This window comes from Lissotriton vulgaris, chromosome 10, assembly GCF_964263255.1.
Source record: "Lissotriton vulgaris chromosome 10, aLisVul1.2, whole genome shotgun sequence".
In the NCBI taxonomy this organism is placed as follows: domain Eukaryota; kingdom Metazoa; phylum Chordata; class Amphibia; order Caudata; family Salamandridae; genus Lissotriton; species Lissotriton vulgaris.
The window spans coordinates 424,881,343-424,905,852 of NC_141698.1; the positions used below are offsets into that span (position 1 = coordinate 424,881,343).

Sequence of the window (24,510 nt, forward strand, 5' to 3'; positions counted from 1 at the left end):
GGGCAGGACACAATGAAGACAAAGGACTCTAGTTATGTGAAAAGGATGGTCTTTACTGGGAAAAACAGGAAGGCAGCCACCTAAGAGGAATATAATTTAAAAGATCTTTGCCTCAGATCTGGAATCATGGTGCCACTGCTGTGAGTCACTGCATAGCATGGGTTAAGGGCGTGGCAACTGTCCTCAGTCAGAAAGAAGGTACACTTTGGGTTGCTTCTTGACATGAGAACACAGTTCTGATGTTGGCAATGTCAAAAATATCAAAAAACAAAGAAGGGAGTGAGGAGATACATCAGTCATGGACTCAATCTGCTCTGTAAGTTATGAAAAAACAAAATGAGACCGCTCAGAATTTACAAAATAAAGTGCCTAACCTTCCAAAGAGTGAATAAACCCTATGTGAACCGCTTGGTTACTATCAAGGGAAAGCAATAAAGTTTTTTAAAAATAACCCTCACCCACCAAAAGGTCCCTTGGTGGCATGCTTCATCATCGGGTGCTTCCCGCCCCGTTGCAGGACGGGGCATGTTACAACCGACGAATACGTGGGAGCACTTTGGAGTGAAGTGAAATATGTGTTTTGGTGTGAGAGTGAAAGAGTCAGAAAATAGTGAGTTTAAAAAATATCTGGCTTTATGGAAAAACTAAACTTTAGTGCTCCCTAGAGCTGGTATTGATGAAAAACAAGGGAAAAAAAGGAGGGAAAAATACTTTAATGAGCAGCTCCCTCGCTGGTCGACATGTTTCGAAGCCTACCCCTAAGCTTCTTCTCCAGGACTAAATACAATGATCCCTGTTACTACTCTGACTAATGCATAGTGCTGTTAGCCTATTTTGTGTATCACTTTAATATATTTCTGTGCAAGACATTTGTTCGATACCTACTTGGTAATATTCTTTATTAGAGCGAATATACAATTTCTTAATTTTGACAATATTATAGGTTTCCTAATTGGACCCCATGAATACAGGAGGGGAGGAGCGCTTGTAGTCAAACATTCGTCAAATCATCTCTCACCCATAGAACACTGCCTGCCAGTGGCTCCATCGAACCAAAGTCAAAAATAGAAAGATGCACATCCAGTGGGCCCACATTACTGTCAAGCTAAAAATACAGGGTTCCTCACGAAAAGCACAAATATAGTTTCACAAAGTGATGGAGAGGTTTTTGTTCCAAAACGGTACACCTTAGAAAGAGTCATTGTAAAGACCTATCGCCACAGCTTTTTGTGGCAGTGATTTTTTACACTATCTCTACTAGTTTGGGACTGAGTTTAAATGGTTTACATTTTTGTCCCCAAGATTATAGCTGAATTTCAGAGCCACACACCTACAAAAAGCTGTTTCAGCAATGGTCTGAAATATTACCATCACTCTACAACTAACTTAGCATCTAAACAAGTGTGTGAAAGAATGCAATGGGAACTTGCATGGAAAAATAATTATATGACATTCTGACATGGCAGGGGCTATACAATTATATTAAGATTATTACTTCCTCTAATTTTTGCTGCCTCCAAACTTTCAATTGCTCTGGGTACCAAAAAATCTAGTAGAACAGCTACTAACCACCATTCACAGCTATCAGTCCAATAATCTGCACTTTCTTCCTTCTTGGCAATATATAATGCAAGTGCCACCTTGAACAGCATACCTGCACCTGCAAACAATCTACCAGTGGTGCACCCTCACCTACTCCGGCTGATCTTCAATGGTTCATTTTCAATTTGAAGTGCAAGTACAATGATCTGAATCAGTTTCTACTCCACCCCAAGATGGATTTTCAATGGAAGCTACGCCATGCAACAGCAACTACTTACTGCTCAATATTTCTGCTCTGCATACTCTGCTGCTCTTTACTATCTTTAACCTGCATAATGTTTAAAACAAATTTGGAAATGCCCACAACCACGTCTGTTTTCAAAACACATACCTTAGCAGTCATTGAAATTCCAATCACGTTGTTACTGGCTTAAAATGATCATGCCCTCCTGCTTAATTTCTGGAATATTACTATTATTATGTTATTTTTAAAGCACATCTATCACTGTAATGGAGATTGTAGTGTCAATGAGAATACCTTAGTACGGACGGCAAAAACACTAACTGGGTAGTTGCTGCATACTAAACGCAGACTGCACTAAAGCTTTTCTTACTGAAAACATTTTTGCCAGACAGGGAGAAAATGAGGGCCTGGTAAGGTCAGAAGGAATGGGAGTGGATAGGAGAAACTCAAAGCCATGCCTACTGCTTCTGGTTTCAACTGCAAATCATTATAGTCTAATTGCAAAAGAAGTAAAGTCACAAAAGATGTTCAATTGTCTAGGGCTATCAGTTGTATTATAATGGGACAATTATTGCACTACCCCTGCCACTCCATGTGACGGTTGCCTCCTAAGACTACAAGTAATTGATTGTCATCATAAAACAAATAACGTGAAACGACCTACTCTCTGAGTTGATCCTTGGCAGTCTCATTTGTGGAACGTGGCTGTGGGTAGTTGGTGAGGGAGATGGAGGCATTGGGTCCAGCCAGCAGCTTGTAGATGGCGTTGTCGGCCAAAAGAAGAGCAGAGGCAGAAGAATGATAAGCTTGGTTATTGAAAAAGGCGGTTATGATGGTGATGCTACCACGATCTATGAAAGAGGCTGCAGCCACACAGTGCTCATTGAAGGCCCCACCTTCCTCTGAGGCCTTTCCAATAATATATTCCTCCAAGTCACCTGGAAAAAAAGACTACATGTAAATGTGACACATTTTCAATACAGCTAAACAATGTAATCTGATTTTTTTAATATAACGCATCTTTATTGCCACACCATTCCTCTCAGCTGAAAAATTCTACCCTCTTCCCAGATTATAGGTGTCCTGTTAGTTAATGGCAGGACTGAAACCTGCTTTGCAAGACTGTACTCAGATGCCTGTCTCTAGCCTGCCATTTCATATTTGTTCTTACAGAGCAAGGATTATGTTACTTACCCTGTAAGCATCTGTACTTGGCTTGTAGAGCTGTAGATTCGCATACTTTGCATACTCCAGCCATCTAGTTTTGGGTCCGGATGTTTGCAAGTTGTTTTCCTTCTAAGACGTCTTTTCCAGTCATGAGGTAAGGTGACTTCTCCTTTCGGTGATGGTGCACATGGGCATCACCACCATTGTTAGATTGTTTTCCCGCAAGAGGGTGAGAATGGAGTATGTTTAGTACAGAGATGTGCATGTGTATATAATGAAAGTAATAAGAACTGCAACAACCACAGGTGTCCAGGGAGGACGCATGTGAATCTACAGCTCTAAATGCCAAGAACAGATGCTTACAGAGTAAGTAACATAATCCGTTCGAGGCATGTGTGCTGTAGATACACATGCTTTAAATAGATTGTATAACATCTTTCTTCCATTGCGGTAACTAACTAGTGGGTGTTGCAGTTGTTTGAAAAAGTGTTCTAGCACTGCTTGTCCTACATTAGCTTACTGGTATGCTACTACATCCACACAATAATGTTTTTTGTAAATGTGTGTGGTGTAAACCATGTAGCTGCCTTACATATGTCAGCTATGAGAATGTTGCCAACAAAGGCCATTTATGCTCCTATTTTGTGAGTAGAATGTGCTCTTGGAGGTATAGTTAAAGTTATTTTAGCTTTAATGATACAAGTTTGAATACATTTAACAATCCATCTAGAAATACCGGATTTTGATCTTTTGTTCTATCAATATAGTAAAATTGTGCTCTTTTAGCATCTAATGTGTGTAAAGCGCTTTCTGCTACTGTGAGAAAGTGCCCTCTTTCTTGCATGGTATGCCCCCACTTTTTGCTGAATTGCTGATGTTCTTTGACTGAGTGTGCCCTGGGATCCTGCTAATCAGGTACCCAGGGCCTATGTTCCTTCCCTAAAACTGCATTGAAGCCTAAACCCAACTGGCATCTCTGGCCACATGTCAGCCCCTGGTAAATGGTACCACAGGTGCGCAGAGCACTGTGACCAGAGAAAGCCTTTAAGGGCTGCAGCACTTATTGTGCCACCCTTAGAGGTCCTGTGCCCTGACACTCACACACTGCCTTTGCAGGCTGCTTGTCTTGGTGCAGAACAAAGTGAAAAATCGACATGGCACATATCCCTGTGTGCCATGTCCACAAACCACTGCCCTGGCATACATCAGTCACCTCTCTAGCTCGGTGCCCTATGCAAGTGGTGAGGATACAGGAGTATGAGCTCTGTACCCCTACAGTGCCCAAGTCCATTCCTGGGCACTGTAAGTGCAGTGCTGCCATTAAGAGTATATGCTGGGAGCTTGTCATTACGAACTCCACAACACCATAATGGCTACACTGAAGACTGGGAAGTTTGGTATCAAACTTCTCAGCACATTAAACCCACACTGATGCCAGTGTGGGATTTTATGTAAAATGCACAGAGGGCATCTTAGAGATGCCCCCTGAAACTTGAGCAACTTCTAGTGACCTGACGAGTGGTTGCTTAGGCTGCCACCAACAGACATGTTTCTGGACCCCTGGGTCGAGAGCTGCTGCTCTCGGGGGCCTGAAACAATGCACATCCTGGGACAAAGTGCTAAGCCTCCTCCCCCAGGATGGGCAGAGTTCACGAAGGCGAAGCTTCAAAGGCATGCCGCCTTTGTTAGCCCTTTCCAGAGCATTTGCTGCTTTCAGCAACTGTAGTGAGTTACAATGGGGTACACCCTAAGAACTCTCTGACCCGGGTCAGTAATGGTAGTTACAATAACAATGGTCAGAGTCTATTGATTCACTGGAACAGCAAATGTTAAACAGATAATTGATCAGGTATGAAACACACCAATGTTACATCCAAAGTGTGCTTATGCTATTTATTCATTACTTCAGCACAATATCAATCAGGTACCTGGTTCAATTCCATGGGTACCTGGATTCAAGAGGTATCATTACATGCAAACATAAGAAATACATTATTCAATTACGTCATTCAATCATATATATGCCTGTGGGCATTAGTCTCATGTAAATATATCACTCAAGAGCTTCATATGGACGAACAAGACAAACATTTTACGCCAATTATTGACATTTACGACACGCTCAAAGTGATAGAAATAGGGAAACAGTTAAGTGGGATAGGTGTGATGGGGAACACGTGAGGATTGGGTAAAGGTGGTTGTGACTAGGAACAATCACAGTGGAATAAAATAGGCCCTTTACAGTCTATAGTTCGATCTGTAGTTCCAATATACACATATACATAGGATTCGTATCACTCTGTTAATTAATCCTATGATTGGAGATTGGTTGTAATCTGGTCTACGTTTCGACCCCCTCGGTCAAGCGAGCACGAAGCATCTTGCAGACAGCCACTGCTGTCAAATCTAAACGAACGGCGTGGGGTGCGTGAATTACTACCGCACAAACGTCGGTTTAGCTGTGAACTTTTGAAAAAGAAACAACTGTTTGGATGGAAAGCTCTTTATCCCAATGAATACGGGATAATCACCTCATAAGAAAGGAACCCTTAATGGTCCTATCACAATGGCCACGTAAGGGCCTCTGCTAAAGGGCTCCTGTTTTCCTGTCCTGATGAAGACCCCAGTACGAGGACCAAACCTACCCTTTAACCAGGGGGTCGAAACGTAGACCAGATTACAACCAATCTCCAATCATACGTAATGATACCTCTTGAATCCAGGTACCCATGGAATTGAACCAGGTACCCGATTGATATTGTGCTGAAGTAATGAATAAATAGCATAAGCACACTTTAGATGTAACATTGGTGTGTTTCATACCTGATCAATTATTTGTTTAACATTTGCTGTTCCAGTGAATCAATAGACTCTGACCATTGTTATTGTAACTAGCTTTCAGCAACTGGTCCCCACTGGTTCTACCCGCCACTTTGGGCGGGAGAACCGTCAGGAAAAACAAGTGAGGGAGAGAGGTGTGCCCACCTCTGCCAACTCCACACCTCAGGTGGGGAAGGCGAGGTGAAGCACAACCTCGAGTCCCGGCCATCTTGAGGATGGGGGACCCAACCAACCAGGCACAGGTCCCTGCCCCCCTCCCACTGGAGAGTGGCAGCATAGGGGGTGTAGCCACCCCAGGGAAAGGACCCATTGATCCCTGCCCTTACCTACCTGTAATACCCCTAAATCTAGTATTATGGGGGCACCCTGAACCTTGCTTCCTCAGATCCAGCAACAACAAAAAAGAAGATAAGAAGAAGGACCGAAGAGCCGTGCCGAGCTAATATGAGGACGACACCCACTGACTTGGCCCCAGCCCTACAGGCCTGTCTCCCCTCGAACCTGCTCCTGCGAAATCCCAGTGTTTCCTGCAGCCAGCAACCTCAAAAACCCCGGAGGACCTGCCTGCCTTCACTTCAAAGACTGGACTTGTTCAAGCAGCAGCCAGGGACCACGAATCCTGCCCATTCTGCACCCGCCGAACCCGACCCGAGCTCGAGTAGAAAAACACCACTAGGATGTCACCCAGGCAACCCTGACCCGAGATCCGGTGACCCCTGACCTACCTCAAGCCTCCAGACGACGCCTGCAGCCTCAATCCAGAGGACCCATCCTTACCCCGACCAGAGCTGGTAAGAAAATCAGACGTCCCACGGCACCCCTGCACCCGACGCCTTTGTGTGCCCAAACCAACGGTACCTAACCAACCCCGACATCCCAACTTACCCCTCGAAGTGGTGGTCGCACCCAGAAGATCCTCGTCCCTGAGCCTGCAGTGTTTCTTTCTAACGGAGGTTCTCAATTGAAAACAACAGGGCACCCAACCTCAAAACAGCACCCTGCACCCGGCTGCCCGAATGCAGCTGAGGGTACACCTTTGGTGCTACTTTGGTCCCTAACTTGCCCAGAGCAAAACCCTAGGAGCTTTGCTCCCACAACCTCTTGGCCAGCTTGCCAGAAGCCACCAACCGGAGACACCCTATCCTCCATAGGATAACATTGGGTAACAACACTGCACCCAGCCGCCCTAGTGCCGCTGAGGGTGCAATCTCAGTGCATCACTGACCCTGGGGGACCCCTGAGTCTAACCCCAGAACCTTAACTTCCACAGTCGATACTTACCTGCAAACCGATAACCTGTTTTTCCACCATAGGATGACATTGGCAATTTTCCTTCCAAAAAACGACTAAGTGTGGAGTTTTGAAAACTAAACATATTCCTTAAAAAACGTACAAATAACCAAAACGTGTTTTCTCACCTGTTTGCAGGACATGCCTCAGTGCTGAATCTAGGCATCAAGCATTGAGTTAGAAAAAGTACCGCAAAAGTAATTACCTGCAATTTGTTGAAAAAGACTATTCATTTTAATGTACAGCTCCAAAAAGTCTGAAAATATTCTTTAAAAATCGCATGAATAACAAAAACGCATTTACTCACCTGTTTCCAGGAAATGTCCTAGTGCTGAATCTAGGCATCCAGCACGGAGTTAGAAAAATTAACGTAAAAGTAGCTTACCTGCAATTAGTTGAAAAAGCCTATACATTTCAATGTACTGTGTGTTTGCCGAGTGTTGCAATCTACTACATTAACTATAAATAAAAGCAAGTACAATTTCTATTGCATTTTCGATCTGTATTCAATCAAGTAAATTATTACTGAAAAGTAATCAATGCTTACCTGTGCCAGGCTTGCTTGGTTTTAAAAATAAAACAACTGTATATTTTTTATGCAAAAACAATTGGCCTAGAGTTCAGTTATTGAGTGTGTAAATTCATTTGCTGGCTGAGTGGGTACATCAAAGGCTTAACACTGTTCTCTGACACTGCTCCAACAAGCTACCACAATTAGAGAGTACGGTTATATCCAACTTTAACCTCAACCTACCTCTGGGGACACTAGGGGCCAGATGTAGGTGGCCATTTACCGACCGGTAACGGCCGATTTCGGACGTTACCAACCGGTAAATGGTCATTCCTGATGTAGGTGCCCTATTATACCGTTTCAGTAAATTTACCGAATCGCTAAAATACCGAATCGGTATTTTTACCGATTCGGTAAATTGGAGATGTAGGTGGGACTCTCCTGAGTCCCACAGGCCTTACTGAATCGGTATTTTACCACCCAATCCAATTGGGTGGTAAAAAACCCGAATACATGTGTGCATGCACACCTCCTGTGCCATGTGACAGACAGACATGCCCTTAGGGCATGTCTGTGTGCCACATGTCACACGTGCCTGAATCCGGGGTGCTAGAGGGTGTCAAAGTGACACCCCCTGCACCCTTGAAAAAAATCGGTATTTACCAAATCAGTAAATACCGATTTGGTATTTACAGAATCGGTAAATACCGAATCTTAACGATTCGGTATTTACTGATTCTGAATTACCTACATTTCCCCCCTTCTAATTTACCACTTCTTAAATACCGAATCGATATGATTCGATATTTAAGAAGTGGTAAATTAGAATTACCTACATCAGGCCCTTGGACTTTATACACACTATACCTCACGTTGGTGTAGTATATATAGAGCCAGTTTCCAACAGCTACTGAATCAGGTTGAGGGAAGAACACAGGTAGCACAACTGATTGGTTAATATGAAAAGCAGAAGCAACTTTGGAAGGAATTTGGGGTTTGTGTGAAGACCTATTCTTTCTTTATGAAGTTGAAAGAAGAGTTCTCCTAAGGTTAATGCCTGTTACTCACCAACATGTCTCAATGAAGTGATAGCAATCAGAAAAGCAACCTTCCATGATAGAAATTGTAAAGGACAATTGTGTAATGGCTCAAATAGTGGACCCATAAGCCTTGTGAGGACAATGTTAAGGTTCCAGACAGGTTGCAATTGGTACCCTGGGTGGTATTATTCTTTTAAGACCTTCCATAAAAGCTTGAATTACTGGAACTTTATATAATGATAAATGTTGTCTGTTCTGTAGCTATGCAGCTACTGCAGCAAGGTGTAGTTGAATCGATGTGTAGGCTAAGCCAACTGGCGATAAATGCAATTTATAACGAATAATATTTTGTACAGACACATCTAGCGGATCAATTGTGTTATTATTACAATATATAACAAACTGTTTCCTTTTTGCTGCATAACATGAGCTAGTGGTAGGTATCCTTGCTTCTTTAGGAATTGTCATACAATCTGGTGGTAGATTTAGGTATCCAAACTCGATACGGAGCCAAATCGCTAGGTGGAGCTCCTTGGCGTTTGGATGTCCGATTTCGCCATGGTTCTGTGTGAGAAAGTTAGAAGTGAGGTGTAACTATTGGTGTGAAACCCTTGACAGTTCAGGTAGTGTGGTGAACCACAGTTGACAAGACCATGTGGGAGCTAGTAGAATTAATGTGTGTGACGCCTGCCTGAGTTTCCGAACCAGAAATGGAAGGAGAGGGAGAAGGGGAAAAGCATAAGAAAATATCCCTGACCAATTCATCCATAGGGCATTCAATTTGGGTAGATGGTGTGGGAATATGGAGGCAAAGTATAGGCATTTTGAGTTCTCTGCTGTGGCAAAGAGGGCTATGTGGGGGAAATCCCTATTTTAGGAAGTGTGGAAGGAGAACTTGGGGATGAAGTTCCCATTCATGAACTTGTTGCTGCATCCTGCTGAGGAGGCCGGCAAGCTGCTTGTGCATGCCTGGAAGGTGTGCTGCCAGGAGATTATTTATGTGATGTATCTCCCAACGCCAAATGGTGTGAGAGAGGCGTGACAGTTGTAGAGAATGTGTCCCCCCCCCGTCCCTGTTTTTGTACATAGTATATGGCTGTCAAAATGTCAGTGCATACTAGGACAACTTTCCCTATGAGGTGAGGCTGAAAGGCTTTCAGTGCAAAATGAACAGCTAGAAACTCCAAGTAATTGATGTCGGGACTTTTTTGCTTGGTTCCTCATAGACCTTGAATTGTGAGATGGTGGAGATTTGCACCCCACCCTGTGAGAGATGCATCTGCTGTTAGCACAGCTTGTGGAATGGGGGTTGAGGAAGGGCCGCCCTTTCACCTCTGCAGAGAGTGATGAGTGCAGCTCTCTACCAACACTAGATCTGTTATATGACCCTGTGATTGATTCCACTGACATGCTGAGCATTCCTGTAGATGACGCATGTGTAATCTTGTGTGAGGTACTATTGCAATGCACCAAGCCATCATTCCAAAAAGTTGCATGAAAGTTTTGATTGTTAGGTATTGGTTATTTTGAAACTGTAGTAATAAAGTTTGAAACTTATTAATTTTGACTGCATTGGGCGAGGCTAGAGCTGTGTGAGTGTTTAGCGTTGCCCCTAGATATGTTTGCAGTTATGAGGGAGGATGGCACTTTTGTGCATTGACTGTAAATCCCAGTTGATGGAGAAGGTTTATGGTATTTTGAGTGTGTTGTAAGCACCTTTGTTGTGTGTTGTCTTTGATGAGCCAATCATCCAGATATGGGAAGACATGAATTTGTTGTCTTCTTAAATGAGCTCCTACTACTGCTAGACATTTTGTGAATACTCTGGGTGCAGTAGTCACTCCGAATGGGAGTACTTTGAATTCATAGTGATTTCCTTCTATCACAAATCTGAGGTATATGCGATGTGCTGGGTGGATTGGGATATGGAGGTCTACGTCCTTTAAGTCACCTTGGAGAAGTGGAAGCACTTTTGAAGGGTAACCATATGGAAGTTTTCTGACAGTATATATAGGTTTATTGGTCTAAGTTCTAAGCTTGGTCTTAGGGACCCGTCTTTCTTGGGAATTGGAAAGTAAAGGGAGTAACTTCCTGACCCTTGTTGTTGTAAAAGAACTGGTTCTATAGCTCCTTTAGTTAGAAGAGCTTATACTTTTTGGTTGAGGAGCTGTTGGTATTGTAACAAGATTCTGTGAGTACGAGGTGGAATACTGTGTGGATTGCTGGTAAGTTCCAGGCAGTAACCAAGTTGGATAATGTCTAATACCCATTTGTCCTGATGTTACGGATTGCCAAATGGGAAAGAATTGTTGTAATCTTCCTGACAGGTGTAAAATGGTCAGGGGGAATTGTGAGCAACTCACTGTTTGTTGGGAGATGGAGAGGTACATGTTTGTGTACTCTTTCCTCTGCCCTTGAAATGGCTCCCTCTTTAACGACCTTTATAAAATCCTCTTGATAACAAGGGTTGTGAGTTTGACCTGTATGATGACACATTTGGATCTGAGGAATTACCTTTGGATCCTCCTCTGTAAAATGAACTTCGAAAGGAGCCTCTATTAGATGGTGACCGAAGGACCCCCATTGATTTTGCCACTTCTGTGTTTTTTTTCATTTTCTCCAGTGACTCATCTACTTGAGGTCCAAAAATATTCTGTTTATCATGTAGTGTCGTTCCTGTATCCCTAATAGGCTCTGCGTATTGGAATAATATACACTGTAGATTTCACATAGGACTGAGATCAGTATGTCTCTATCGAGTACATTAAACTTAATTGTGTGTGCTAGCTAACTCAGAGGTCACTGGAAACTTTCTCAAATGAACAAGAAGCGATTAGTCTCTGACAAACGCATAAACATGACAACTTTGTTTCCCTTAGAGTTGAACAAAATCTTCAGAGTAGTGGAAACAATAGATAACTATTTTACTCAGTCAATCGAGCATGCTTCGTTTCTACAGAGTTGCATAAAAATAGAGAGACAGGCGTTTCAATAAAAAGGGTTTCTTGAACAGTCTTCTTTCTCATGCAAGAGATATGAACTGCTACAATTGTTTGACAGAATGTGAAGTATAAGGAGTACAGCGTAAACAGTCATATAAAATAATACTGTAATAGCAATTTCTTTTGCTATGACATTTATATAAAACATACATAAATAACACAGGCTAAAAAACTGAACTGGTGCTTCTAAAATACGCCTACCCCAGTGTACCTAACCTAGGTCTAGTACAAGGGAAGAAGTAGGTGCTGGTTTAGCATAGGTTTTGTTTTGGCAAGAATTGCCAAAGGATTCTCTAGGTTCTATGCCGCTCCATACCTTAGAATGAGAGAGGTTGGTATCTCTTTCCCAGGACTCGATTTCCGAACACCCCGCAAGGGAGTCTAAAACACTGGAGCTGGATTATCGGCAGGAGGATGACATCGTCTGGTCAGTGCATCAGCTGGGGAGTTGGCTTCCCTCGGTACTTGCAGTGGCGAGCTGTATTTTGCAAGTATGTAGTCACACTGCACCAAGTCACACCGTGCTTTGCCATAGCAAGTGAAGTTATATTTATACCTTGAAGGTGTTTAGGAATGTCAGTATTGACGTAAGAGTCGAGCATATGAACGTCATGAATGATCCTCTAAGGAATAAATGTTTATGCATAATAAATGAGTTTTTTGGAGAAATCAATATTCAAGCAAGAGGATACCCTAATGGCTTAAGAGTTTGGTTTTCCAAGAAATAGATGTGACGTAGATGACCGGATGTAAGTAGCCATGTCTGTATTTGTGTAGCATGGACTATGCCTATATAAGGACTGGATTTCTATGCCTATATAAGGGCATTGTGGATTGTACCTATATAACGGCATGAATCGGGAAATTCATACAGAATCTAAATCGATACACAACAATCTGAGGGGGTATTAAAAATGGTTTGTCAAACCTCCGGTTTAAAACTAGAGATTCTAAGCCAAGCATACCTTCTAAGAAGAATGCTGGTATTAATACCTCTTGCTGCGGTATCAGCAGCATCTAGGGCACGTCCGATAGATGAGTTAGATATCAGTTTTCCCGCCTACACTAATTCTTGCCCTTTTTTCTTGTGTTCGTCTGGGAGATATTAAAGTAACTGCTCCATTTCATCCCAGTGTGCCCAGTCATATCTAGCTAATAGGCCTTGTGAATTAGCTATACGCCAATGGTTGGCGGATTGTGCAGCTACCCGTTTCCCTGCTGCATCCATTAGCTTAGACTCCTTGTCTGGAGGTGCGTCATCCACTGATGTTTAGGAATTTGCCCTTTTCCGAGCATTTGATACAACTAGGGAATTCAAAAGCAACTGTCCTCTAATAAAAATCGGAACACTTGTGGGAAGTATGTATTTCTTGGCAACCATAAGTGTTAAAATATGAGCCCGCACAGGGCCTTTAAAAATGTCACCAGCATGGCACATCTTGCCTTTTGTGGGTTACTGCAAGTGAAATAGTGCATGTGGCCCCCTTCTGCACAGCTGTACAAATTGCTTTTATATTTTTAAATTAAATTCAACGTTTAAAAAAATTGACATTTTTAACCAGTTTATGCCAATAAAGTCATACATTTTCCTTTTATTTGTTGCGAACATTATGTGCTGAATGTTCTCTGCTACTAACACATGTTTGCTATAACATACATAAGTTCCAATTACAATTTACAAAATAATAATGACATATAAGCATGCCTTTTAACATAGGTAAAGATTGTGTTGTCCTATGTGACGTTCCTATGGTCTCAAATAGAGATCCTCCTCTAGGAATTCCTTATGAAGTGTGACCCCATGGTATGATGCTGCTCTGGAAATTAACTCTTGATAACCTGTGTTGTCATCAGGAGGTGATGGCTTTGTAGGGTGCAAGTCAGGATCATTACCCATTGAAGGATCAATGGTATAATCGTTCCATGGAGCTGTAGGCGGTGAACTATCATCTCCTGTGTAATCACTATCAGGCTGTGTATGCGGTGAACCCTGTAGAGTGATCTCTAAAAGGTATGAACAGAGCTTGTAGCTATGGCCTTCTTCTTTAGAGGTATTTTTCAACTTAAATCCTCTGAAGGAATGTTCCTTTCAGAAGGTGTAACATGTTTAACTAATAATGTGTCCAGTGTCTGGATTAACATATACCGTTTTCTGCTTAGGTACCAGCTTTTCTTGTATAACCTCCAGGATCAGATCCAGAGGCTTATGATGTGCATCTTTTGCTTTTAATGCCGGAATTTTCAAAGCAGAGCTGGATTTATCTTTTTTTTTAGAGTATGGGGTCAAAGGGAGCTTTTCTCTCCCCGGTCCCGATCCGGAAGGCTTGACTAACTGTTTCGGTGCAGAGCCTGAGGGCGGGACGTTGGAAGCAGTATCTCGGTGCAGACCATGGCCAGAAGGCCGTGGTGGCCTAGAAGCCTTATGTTTGGTGGTAGAAATCTTGAGGGGCAAAGGGGCTTTGTTACTCAAGGCACCCTGTCCTGCTGGAACATCTTGGGACTCGAGCTCAATTTCTAGTTCGGAATCCAATTCTTGGATAGAGAAGGCCTCCTCCCCTTCCGCTGCCGATGCCTCCATTTCCTCGTGGTCAGTATCTTATCCGAAGTAATCCGGGGTGTGCTCGATGTTCTGCCTGATGGTCTGGCAAAGTCTTTTTCGACTGGAATGATCGACAAGTGTCACAATCCTCTTCCTTGTGCTCCGGTGAGAGGTAAAGTTGCAACCTATATGCAGGTCGGTGGGTAGGTACTTGGAGTAGTACCGAGGACAAAATTGAAACGGAGTCCATTCCATCAGCAGAAGACTGGATACTACAAAAGAAGAGAAAGTCGACCATCGCGGCTAGGCCCGAAGGCCACCAACGATGTCTTCTATACCAAAGATGGAGTGCTTTTCTATTTTGTCAACATGCGGAGAATGGTCAAACACGAACGAAACAATACCGACGAGGGTACAGTATGTTGCGCACACAGAGGATCCAAAAGAACGGTGTAAAACTGGAGTGACACAAACCACGTCCGAACCCAATCGCGGAAAGAAAATCTAACAAAGGAATTGATGCCCATGCACACTATCACGGAAAGGAGTTGTCACCTTACCTCATGACTGGAAAACACTTCTTCAAAGGAAAACAACTTGCAAACATCCCGACCCAACACTATATTGCAGGAGTATGCAAAGCATGTGTATCTACAGCACACATGCCTCGAACTGTCTGTTTTCTTGAGTGGGTGAGCAGTCTACCCTGAAAAAGAAGCAGGTGAATGTAATTTCCCAACTAAAACAGAGTTGGTGGGACAGGAAGAGATTAGGAGACAGAATAAAGCTGCAGACTAACGGTAACGTAATAACCATGTAGGTAAGTGATCCCATCCCTAGTCTCGGCCTCTCACCTGTTCCCAAGAAATGGGTGAATTCCCTAACAGGAAGAAAAATCTAGAGGAGGTTAAAAGGCAGTATTAGGATTTCGCAGCAGAGTTCCACATCTCTTCCAGATGAACCAACAAGAGATAAAAGGCTGCAGGATGTGTGTGAAGCAACTCATATAGAAAAAAGACATATCTTGGATAAGGCCCTACCTGGTAAAATCAAGGGAAGTAAGTGTGTGTGTGTGTGTGTGTGTGTACACTTGCCTTCTCATGTTTCACTTCTTGTCTGCTGAATTTTCCCTTTTTGGCATAAGGGAACTTCCTGAAGTAGGTGAACCGGTATGTCAGAATATAGTTAGCAAAAATATCGCTTGCAAGAAGTACGCCATCCTAAATAAGGTTTCCAAATATATCACATTTGATGTAGTGTCCAATAACCATAATTTTCTGGGAGTTTGAGTTCGAAACAATACCCATCTTTGATTAGGGATAACACTCATTGGTCTGTGGTGATATGCTGTCATTGTTGATAAACATTTTGTAACCTTCCCCGACTGGTGTTCTATGTGGTTGGGGGTGGGGGGGGGGGGGGGGGCACTGCTTTGGAGGGGTAAGGGTTTGGGCAGTGGTTGCACAGCCTCTACCTCTTTTTCTGTATTTGTTTTATAGAACGATCCCCTAGTACATTGTCTCTGATAGGAACCCTGCTGCTCACTGCCATTGCTTGAGTCAGTGGAGGAACCTCTTCTGTCTGTACCTCTGTATTGACCCCTATTAAAGGAACCACAGTGTTCATATTTTTGTAGGGCCCCCATTGCTTTACCTGTTTCCGTGTCTTTTTGTAGCTTTTCATGCATTTCATCCACCTGTGGGCCAAACGGTTTTTGGTCATCAAAAGGTAGATTAAACAGATGCTGCTGTAAGTCTGGTTTGAACCTGGATACTATGAGCCAAGCATGCTGCATAATGAGGATACTAGTATTAAACTCGCGGGTGCTTGTGTCTGTGGAGTCTAAGGCACATTGTATAGTGGCATTAGATATTGCCTTGCCCTTTTTACCAATATTGTTGCATATTCGTGGTATTGGTTAGGGAGGTGTTGCTGTAGTTCCTGCATTTCATCCCATGTGGCCCGATTAGATCGGGAAAGTAGTCCCACAGAATTTGCGATACGGATTGTGCTGCAGCCTTTTTACCTGATGAAGCATATTTGCTACTCTTATCTGTAGGAGGTGCATCCCCTGTGCATTTGGAATTTGCTTGTTTTCTGACATTGTGCACTACTATTGAATTTGGTGTAACTTGGCACTCAATATACTCAGAGTCCAGTGGGCACGCCTTTTATTTCTTCTCAATACGAGGGATGACTACCCTGGTTTTACCAGGCTACTTAAATATGTCCTGTGTGTATGATAGTATACCTTTAAGCACAGGGATTGATTGAGCCGTCCTTTGTGACCTATTAAGTGTTTCCTGTGGAATCGTGTGTAGGCTTACTTTGTAGTATGGAGCAGCCCTACTGATGGGGTCATGATAAGCTGATGTATCATCTGGTAGCGATGGTTTGGATGGATAGATACATGGATCAGTATCATCCAATGGATCAGCATCATAAATTGTCTCATGGTTCAGGGGCAGTATTGCGACCTCCCTGTGGGTCTATGAAGTACAGGATATTGTACCCTGCATGTTGATGGTCACCTTGAGGTGATTGATTTGGTGAAGGTAAAGGTTGCTCAGAAGAGAAGTGTTCTGGAGAGGGGGCCTTCACTGTCCTTGAAGGTAGAGTAGGTGAAGTTGGAACAGGAGATGATGGAATAGGAAGAGAAGGAATTGGAGGAGGTGAGGGAGGAGAAGGGGGGAAAGAAATAGGGGTTGTGCCTCTGTTCTTTTTCTTTTGCTGATGGGTTGGTTGAGGCCCAGCAATATCCTCCTCAAAATACTTTTTCCTCTTCTGAAGCGCCAGGGAAATAGGTGGTGGTGTTTTTGTACCTAGCTTCCCAGTATGAGGGTGTACAAGCATTCTTTTGTCCCTTTGTCCAACTTGTTTTGCAAGCGTTACAGAATGGGCGCTAATTGTTTTTGCTGTGGCTCTGTCGTACTCTTCAAATATTTCAGCGTTGAGGATGTGGAGTGCGTTGAAGAGCCTCTTTTAAAGGTTGCCGTTATTTGATTTTCGATGCAGGCGGCTTATTTGTCGGTTCCGAGGCCGAAGCTTTTGCAACCGAACCCTCTTTCGGTTCTGCGACTTTTTTCGAATCCGAGGTATATTTTCTTTGCTCCGAGTCCTTGCTTGACTTTGGTTGCACCGATTAAGTTTGTTTTGGTGCCAGCACTGAAATACATTTGTACGATTTAACTATGTTGACGTTAGTCGAAGGCTTTCCAGGCGTAGTGGACTTTTGTTTGTGTGCCTGTTGATTGACACCTCCATGACCCGAAGTCAGTGTGGCTCTAAAAACCCATGTGGGGGTTTTGGACAGCTTTCGCTGAGGTACTCATGTGCCTCTGTACGGAGTGAGGCTCGGAGTCCGAACTGTTCCCACTGTTAGTCAGCAGTATCTGCATATCTGTGGCGCCATCTGTGCTTTAGAGTCTTCCAGCTCTTGACTGGCGTCTGGTCCCCGAAGATATCTTGTGCATCACTAAATGTTTGTTGGCCCCCAAGGACACTCCCTTCACTGCCGAAGTGTCTTTTTCAACCGTAACGCAAAACACACCTCACAGGAGGCCTCTTTGTGCTCCGGTGACAAACTTACGAGTTACTTACCTTCGGTAGCTATGTATCTGGTAGAGACGATTCTAGCCGCAAATTCCTTAACATAGAATTATCCCCAGGCGTAAGACTGGATCCTGAAAGCTTTTTTTGCCACAGCATCCCTGAGCGCCGGGGGGACGGCACCACGTGACTCCACCATGACGTCGTCTGTGACGTCAGCGAGGATACATAAGTCCCACCCCGGCACGCCTACGTCAGTTTTCTTCTGAGAACATTTCCGCGCCACAACGCGGAGCCATCACAAACAAAAACTGAGAATACGGGAACAGTGTGCGAAAAAATCAGCTAAACAGAAAAGGAAAGAAACGAATGGTGAGGAAGAGCACAATCCAGAATAGTGCCAGGTACAATGCACCAAAATTCCTGGAAGGAAAGAACAGAGCACAGCTACTGCAAAGCAAGTCTGCAAACAAAGACAACAGCGTCCCCGGAGGCAGAAAGCATATGAAAAATTGCACAGCAGTTGAAGAAGTCTGCAACCATCGCCCAGAACAAAGAAGGGCATCAAGGCCAGAACGAAAGAGCAACAACATTTCATCCCCAGACACCACCAGCAGGGAGAGAAATCTTCTAAAAGAGCTACGGGTCGAGACCAGGCCAAGGAATCTCATCCCTGAGGACTGCAAAGGAGTCAAAAGTGCAAGCAACGAAAGGAAGAAGGACATGAGCAAACCTCACACTGGAGACCAGAGTGCAGGGGCGCAGAAGTACCCATGAAATCATCAACCAATCACCAGAAAGGAAGGACTAGAGCAAACAACAAGACGAGCATCCCCCTAGGGAGGGAGTAAGAAAAGGCACTTGCAGGAGACAACCACCCGGAGGCAGGCGAGAGCAGAAGACCAAAGAAGGGTCCTTGCAGAACGGGAGGAAGGGCGGGTCGCGAAGGAATCTGCTGTCAGAATCGTCTCTACCAGATACATCGTTACCGAAGTAAGTAACTCGTACATCTGATAGAGACTACTAGCCGCAGATTCCTTAACATAGAATAGATACCCTAGCCATACCCAAAGGGAAGGAGTGTCTGCGAGAGGACCTCCCCAGCCTGAACACACACAGGGCTCCAATAGGGGGTGAGACACAGGGACAGGGAGAATAGCCCAGTCCCCCCCCCCCCCCCCTTAGTAGAAGAGACCTCGCCATCTTAGAGGTACACCGCCCCCACAGGGGATACGTCATAAAGACAAGAGAGGCAGCCCAGCACCCACCAAGCAGGAGGAAGCCTGAACAAGGTGAAAGGGGGGGGGCAGTGCACCCCAAGCCCAGTCAAGGTACCAGAGACTCCCGCCAGAAGCTCCAAAGGTACAGGCAGCGCAGAGGAGTACCAGGGAAGAAGAACTACCCCAAGACTCCAAGGAGAAGAGGTAGAAATGAAAACAAAGACCTCCATCCGAAAACACATACAGTGAAGAGGGCAGCCGAACCTATCACAGCCTGAAGTAGACAGACAAGACAGATCGGCGCCTCAGTCAATAAGGGCAGGCGTGAAAAGAAAGACGTAGTTCTCGCAAGGCTCCAGCAGAACAAGAAGCAGGAGCGCCAGGGCCCACACTAAAGCCCCCAGCTGCAGACCAGAAGAGCAGGCAAGCGTAGCTGGCCGCAGACAAGCGTCACCAAACTGAACGCCCAGACTACACCGGGCTCAAAACAAAGGCAAGGACAGAAAAACTCCTGCTCCTGAACGACCCCTAGAAAGAGTCCGCTCCGGACAGAACCGATGCATGCAGAAGTGCGACCAGCCGGAAGATAAGAGGAGAAACAAGTAGGACGGACAAAGCCGTTAACACAAGAAATTATCCCTTCTGGAACACCAGACAGGGAACCAAGCCGAACGGCAGACAAGAGGGTAAAAACACCGCAGTACAACGCTGTAGATGGCAAAGCCACGCCCAGGCAAGACCAAGAAGCAGCGCCAGCGGAATACAGCAACACCAGAAAAGGCGAGGAACCCACAAAGGGGAGACCACACCCTCCCAGCGTAAGATACAATAGCTACAAGTACCCCACTTAGGGTATGACTTGTCCCAAAGAAATTATGGGAACCAATCTTAGGGAAGAAAATCCAACATCAGAGAACAAAACCATAAAACCTGTGGCAGAACCACAGAAGGCTTAGTAATCAGCCAAAAAGCACACTCTTGCCAAAAAGGGGTCGAACCAGCAGCCAACTAAAGAGAGGAGCTAACCAAGGGACCCCGAAGGCACAGCAAACCACACAAAAGGTGTAACGGTCACTCCCACACCAGAGTCCAGGAGCAAGTGGGATAACACCTCCCACCAAGTCCCGGAGGATCAACAAACCAGCCTACGGAGAAGGAGGGGGCCGGAGGCCAGCAAGAAGACGCTGAATGGCGGAGTCCGCATGAGTTTTAAACAGAAGGACCCCATCAAAGGGCAGGTCAACTAGATGTTCTCTTAATATTTTCAGGAAAAATAGCATTATGTAGCCAAGCATGGCAACGGAGAGCCACAGAAGTGGCCATAGCACGGCAGAGAGCATCGGCAACATCCAAGGCCGCACGAAGAATAAACACGGCCAACTCCCTACCATCCAACACATGGCTCCGAAGATCAGCACGGGCAACCTCCTGGGAGACATGAGAAAGAAGGGACTCCACAGAGTCCTACAGGCTGGAAGTAGCCCTAGCCAACACACACAGAGTGTTGAGTGCAAGGTAGCACTGGAAGAAGCAAAGACGTTACACCCCCATGAATCCAACCACTGGGCCTCTCGAGATGGAGGGAACAACACCACAGGCAAGGACGGAAAAGCCGTCCATAGAAGAGAACCTTGAGTAGAAGGGTGGAAAGAAAGGCGATGCAGGAGCGGCTGAGGCACCGGATCACCCGTGGCAGGGCGCCCCCGCGCCCCCAGAAGAGTATTATGGTGCAACTCTTCAAAAGGAAGGAACAGCTCTGGTCCACCAGACCGCTGGTGGAGAACCTCCAAAAGGTTATCTGTAGCAAATGCAGTGATAGGTTAACCCATCAGCAGAATTCCAGCGGCTGTTTAAATAGCCCGAACCAAGTCAACACTGGCCTTAGGAGGGCGTCACGGAGGAGAAAGCAATTCCTCCGTAGGCGACGGCTGCAGACTGAGCCATCAGTCCCCAAGTCCAGGGCAAAGCGGCCAGCCCCGGAATAGTGAGGGACCCAGAGATGAATGGGGAACGTGAGGGGCCCCAGGGGAAGAGGGGAGGCTGGTGAAAAAGTCAGCCGCGAGCCATGGAAAGAAGGGTTCAAGGATTTAGGCCGTGGGGATGGCGAGGAGCCCTCCCTGGAAGATGCCAGTGAAAAGGCAACAATGGGGCACCCTGTCTCCGAGGAAGAAGACACCAACAGATGACAGACCTCTGGAGAGGAAGGAACCTCAGGAAACGAATCAAGAACCAGACGCCGGCATGGCTCCGTGGAGTCCGCCACAGGTGCCTGATCGACCTCGATCGGCCGCCGGAGTGGACATTTACGGCGCCAGGTCGACCTCTGCCACCACGAGCTCTCCAGGAGAATGGAGAGGGGTCGAAGCAGGTACGACGAAGGAGCAGCGCTGAAAAGGCACAGGCTCAGCCTCAGATGGGGCAGCCGCCCACATCGAGGTCCGAGAGGGACTCGGGAAAGCGCCCCAGGTCCCAGCCTCCACCCGTGACTCCACCGGAGCCGGGGAGGAAGGCTCCCGGCACCGAAACGGCGCCGGCTCGACCTCTGGCGAGGCAGCCGCCTGCTCAGAGGACCAAGGGGGACTCGGGGGCAAGCCCAGAGTCCCGGCGATCTCCTGCGATGCCACAGGGAGCCCTGTAGGCATTTGCGGCGAGGCAGGGATGCCAGGAGCCGAGAAGGGGAGCCCCGAAGGACCACACCTCGACAACACCACCCCCTAATGACCTCAAGCCGAAACCTTTGGCGCCAGGGCCAGAGCCACCAGTGACTCTGTGGAAGTACCCACTTGAGACAAGGGATCCGCGGACGTCTCAGGAGGTGGAGGAAGGGCCAAAGAAGCCTGCAGAGCCACAGCATAGGCTGTCATTTGGGCCCTAGTCGCCTCTGCGCCGTGAAACGGCGGATAGGAAGGTGACAGGCGGGGGCGCATGTCCCGGGGTGAGCCAGCACCTACCGTGGAAGGAGGACAGGGCCTCGGAGACAAACTACCAGCCGGTGAGCCACGGCCCTGGGGTCGAGACGAGGGATGATCTTGCAGACGAAACCGCCGGCTCCTCGCCTCTGAGGTAGGGGACAGAAGCTGGGATGACCTGGACAAACGAGCCGACAGCAACTTCATCCGGCGCTCCCGTCACGATTTAGGTTTAAGGTGCTGGCAGGCATCGCAGCTCTCCGAGTCGTGGTGCTCACCTAGGCCCCACAGGCAAATCGGCTGAGGGTCCGTCGCCGACATGGGACATACACAGGAGGTACACGTCTTGAAGCCCGAAGGCATTCGCACACTGTTCCACTAACGCCAAGCATGAAAAAGAAGAGAATGCCTGATAAAGGCCGTGACACAATCCGTGTGCACACGGAAAAGAAAAAAAAATGACGTAGGCACGCCGGGGTGGGACTTATGTATCCTCGCTGACGTCACAGACGTGAACGACGTCAGGGCGGAGTTACGTGGTGCCGTCCCCCCAGCGCGCAGGGATGCTGTGGCAAAAAAGTTTGCCGGATCCAGTCTCACGCCTGGAGATAATTAGACGTTAAGGAATCTGCAGCTAGTAGTCTCTATCAGATATAAGTTACAGACTTTGTGTTGATCTTGCCTGGAGTATTTTGCGTTGTTTCATAGTACAAAGGAACCCAATTGAGCAATTGATCAAGGACCTTGGGTGTATATATTGTTTCAAAGGACAATGGTCCCTAGACAGTCAAGGATAATCAAGCAAAATAAATATAGATCAAGAAATCGGTTCTATATTATCTGTCCAGCCGGACAGGGTTTAATAACATATAAAGTTATGTAGTCAGTTACCTATAGAATATCAAGTGGGACACGGCCTGTGTCCTACTACCACATATAGACACGTGTGACATACATAGAGGGAGGGTATTCAGTAAGAGGAAGTAGTCTGCCTACAATCCAATTTAGCAGACAAATGTTTCAAGAGTACACTATTGTGACTTTACATATGAAATAGTCAAAGAACATATAGTGTAGGGAGTATTTTGCGTGGCAATTAGGACAAAAGCTGAAAGGCATGTTTTTCATCCCTCGTGGACGTAGTCCAGTAGAATGGAGACGAAGAAGTTGAACATCGGGCTCGAGCCCGGGCCGCACCGTGAAATGATCGATATCACGAGTTGTCGTTCTGATCTGAGGTGTGTTGGTCTGGAGAGAAAAAAAGGAGTCTCCCAAGGCCTTAGTGGGGATTGAAGATTCAGTCCCGGAGCTGCTATAATAACTTCCGAACCCGAACACAGAAAAAAACAAGCATTTACAATGCAATGGTCTCGCATTATTAAAGGTAGAGCTATTGGCATTGCTCATGACATTTTTTTTTTAAGTCTTAAATAAATGGCATTGTCATTTACATTGCCAATAGCTTAATCGTTAAATAAATGGCATTGTCATGTACAATGCCAATAGGTTAATCGCTCGCAAATGCCTGACCGATTGCATTTACACCGACACAGAGCCACCCACACACAAAGCCACACACACATACAGAGCTCCACACACACACACAGACAGAGCCCCCCCCACACACACAGAGCCCCACACACACAAACACAGAGCCCCCCACACACACACAGAGCCCCCCCACACACACAGAGCCCCCCCACACACACACACTCACACAGAGCCCCCCCCACACACACAGAGCCCCCCCACACACATACAGAGCCCCACACACACACAGAGCCCCCCCACACACAGAGCCCCCACACACACACTGAGCCCCCCCACACACACACAGAGCCCCCCACACACACACAGAGCCCACCACACACACACAGAGCCCCCCACACACACAGAGCCACACACAGAGCCACACACAGAGCCACACACACACACACAGAGCCCCCCCCCACACACACAGAGCCCCACACACACACACACAGCCCCACACACACAGGTGGCACACTATGCTGAGCACACATTTTTAGCTTAAGTATTTGTTAAGCCACGCCCTTAAGTACATTGGCCACGCCCCTTTGAGAGACCCCCCCCCCCGTTTTTTCATCCCACTTAAAGCCCTGAACATAATTAAACATGGTCGCATGTTTGGTGGCCTTCAGCCACGCTCGCACCTAGTCAAGAGCGCTCAAATGTTGTGTCACACTTTCTGCAGAGATGGTGTGTGGTTGCTGAAGCGAAATACGCCTCGTATGTTTTAGGCTACCCTCCAGTGAGACCGCATCTGATGACTACAGCCGAGTACATACATGATATCCGGGGCTGGCAGCTCACATTGCACACCCTCGCATGTGCTAAACCAGCTTTGCATTTATGTCACACACCTCAGAAGTCTGAGGGCCTGGAGCGGAGTCCGTTGTGGGGCACCTGCAGTTCGCTGCAGTGGGTGCATTAACCTCCGGCACTAGTCTGAACTAATAAAGAAAGGCCAAGTCAGATCTAGGAAAGAAGGGAGAGCGCAGCGCAGTCCCAAACAGAAATATTACTGCACCAAAATAAAGATTTATAACAGTACTGAGCGTGCCTCCAGGACACGATGTGACATTTTCCCGAGATTTATTGCCCATCATTTATTTTTTTGCTATTTAACGTTGTCCTT

At 46.0% G+C, this 24,510-nt stretch overlaps 1 protein-coding gene across 2 annotated transcripts in view; it reads right to left on the bottom strand.

The window, feature by feature from the left end:
• The window catches only part of ABCA3 (ATP binding cassette subfamily A member 3), a 642,985-nt gene that overhangs the window by 142,668 nt on the left and 475,807 nt on the right, over positions 1–24,510 (bottom strand). For both annotated transcript variants that reach the window (XM_086941282.1, XM_086941283.1), the window contains exon 20: positions 2,451–2,724. In XM_086941282.1, the coding sequence (XP_086797408.1) occupies positions 2,451–2,724 (274 nt within the window). The remainder of the gene's footprint in view (positions 1–2,450; positions 2,725–24,510) is intronic.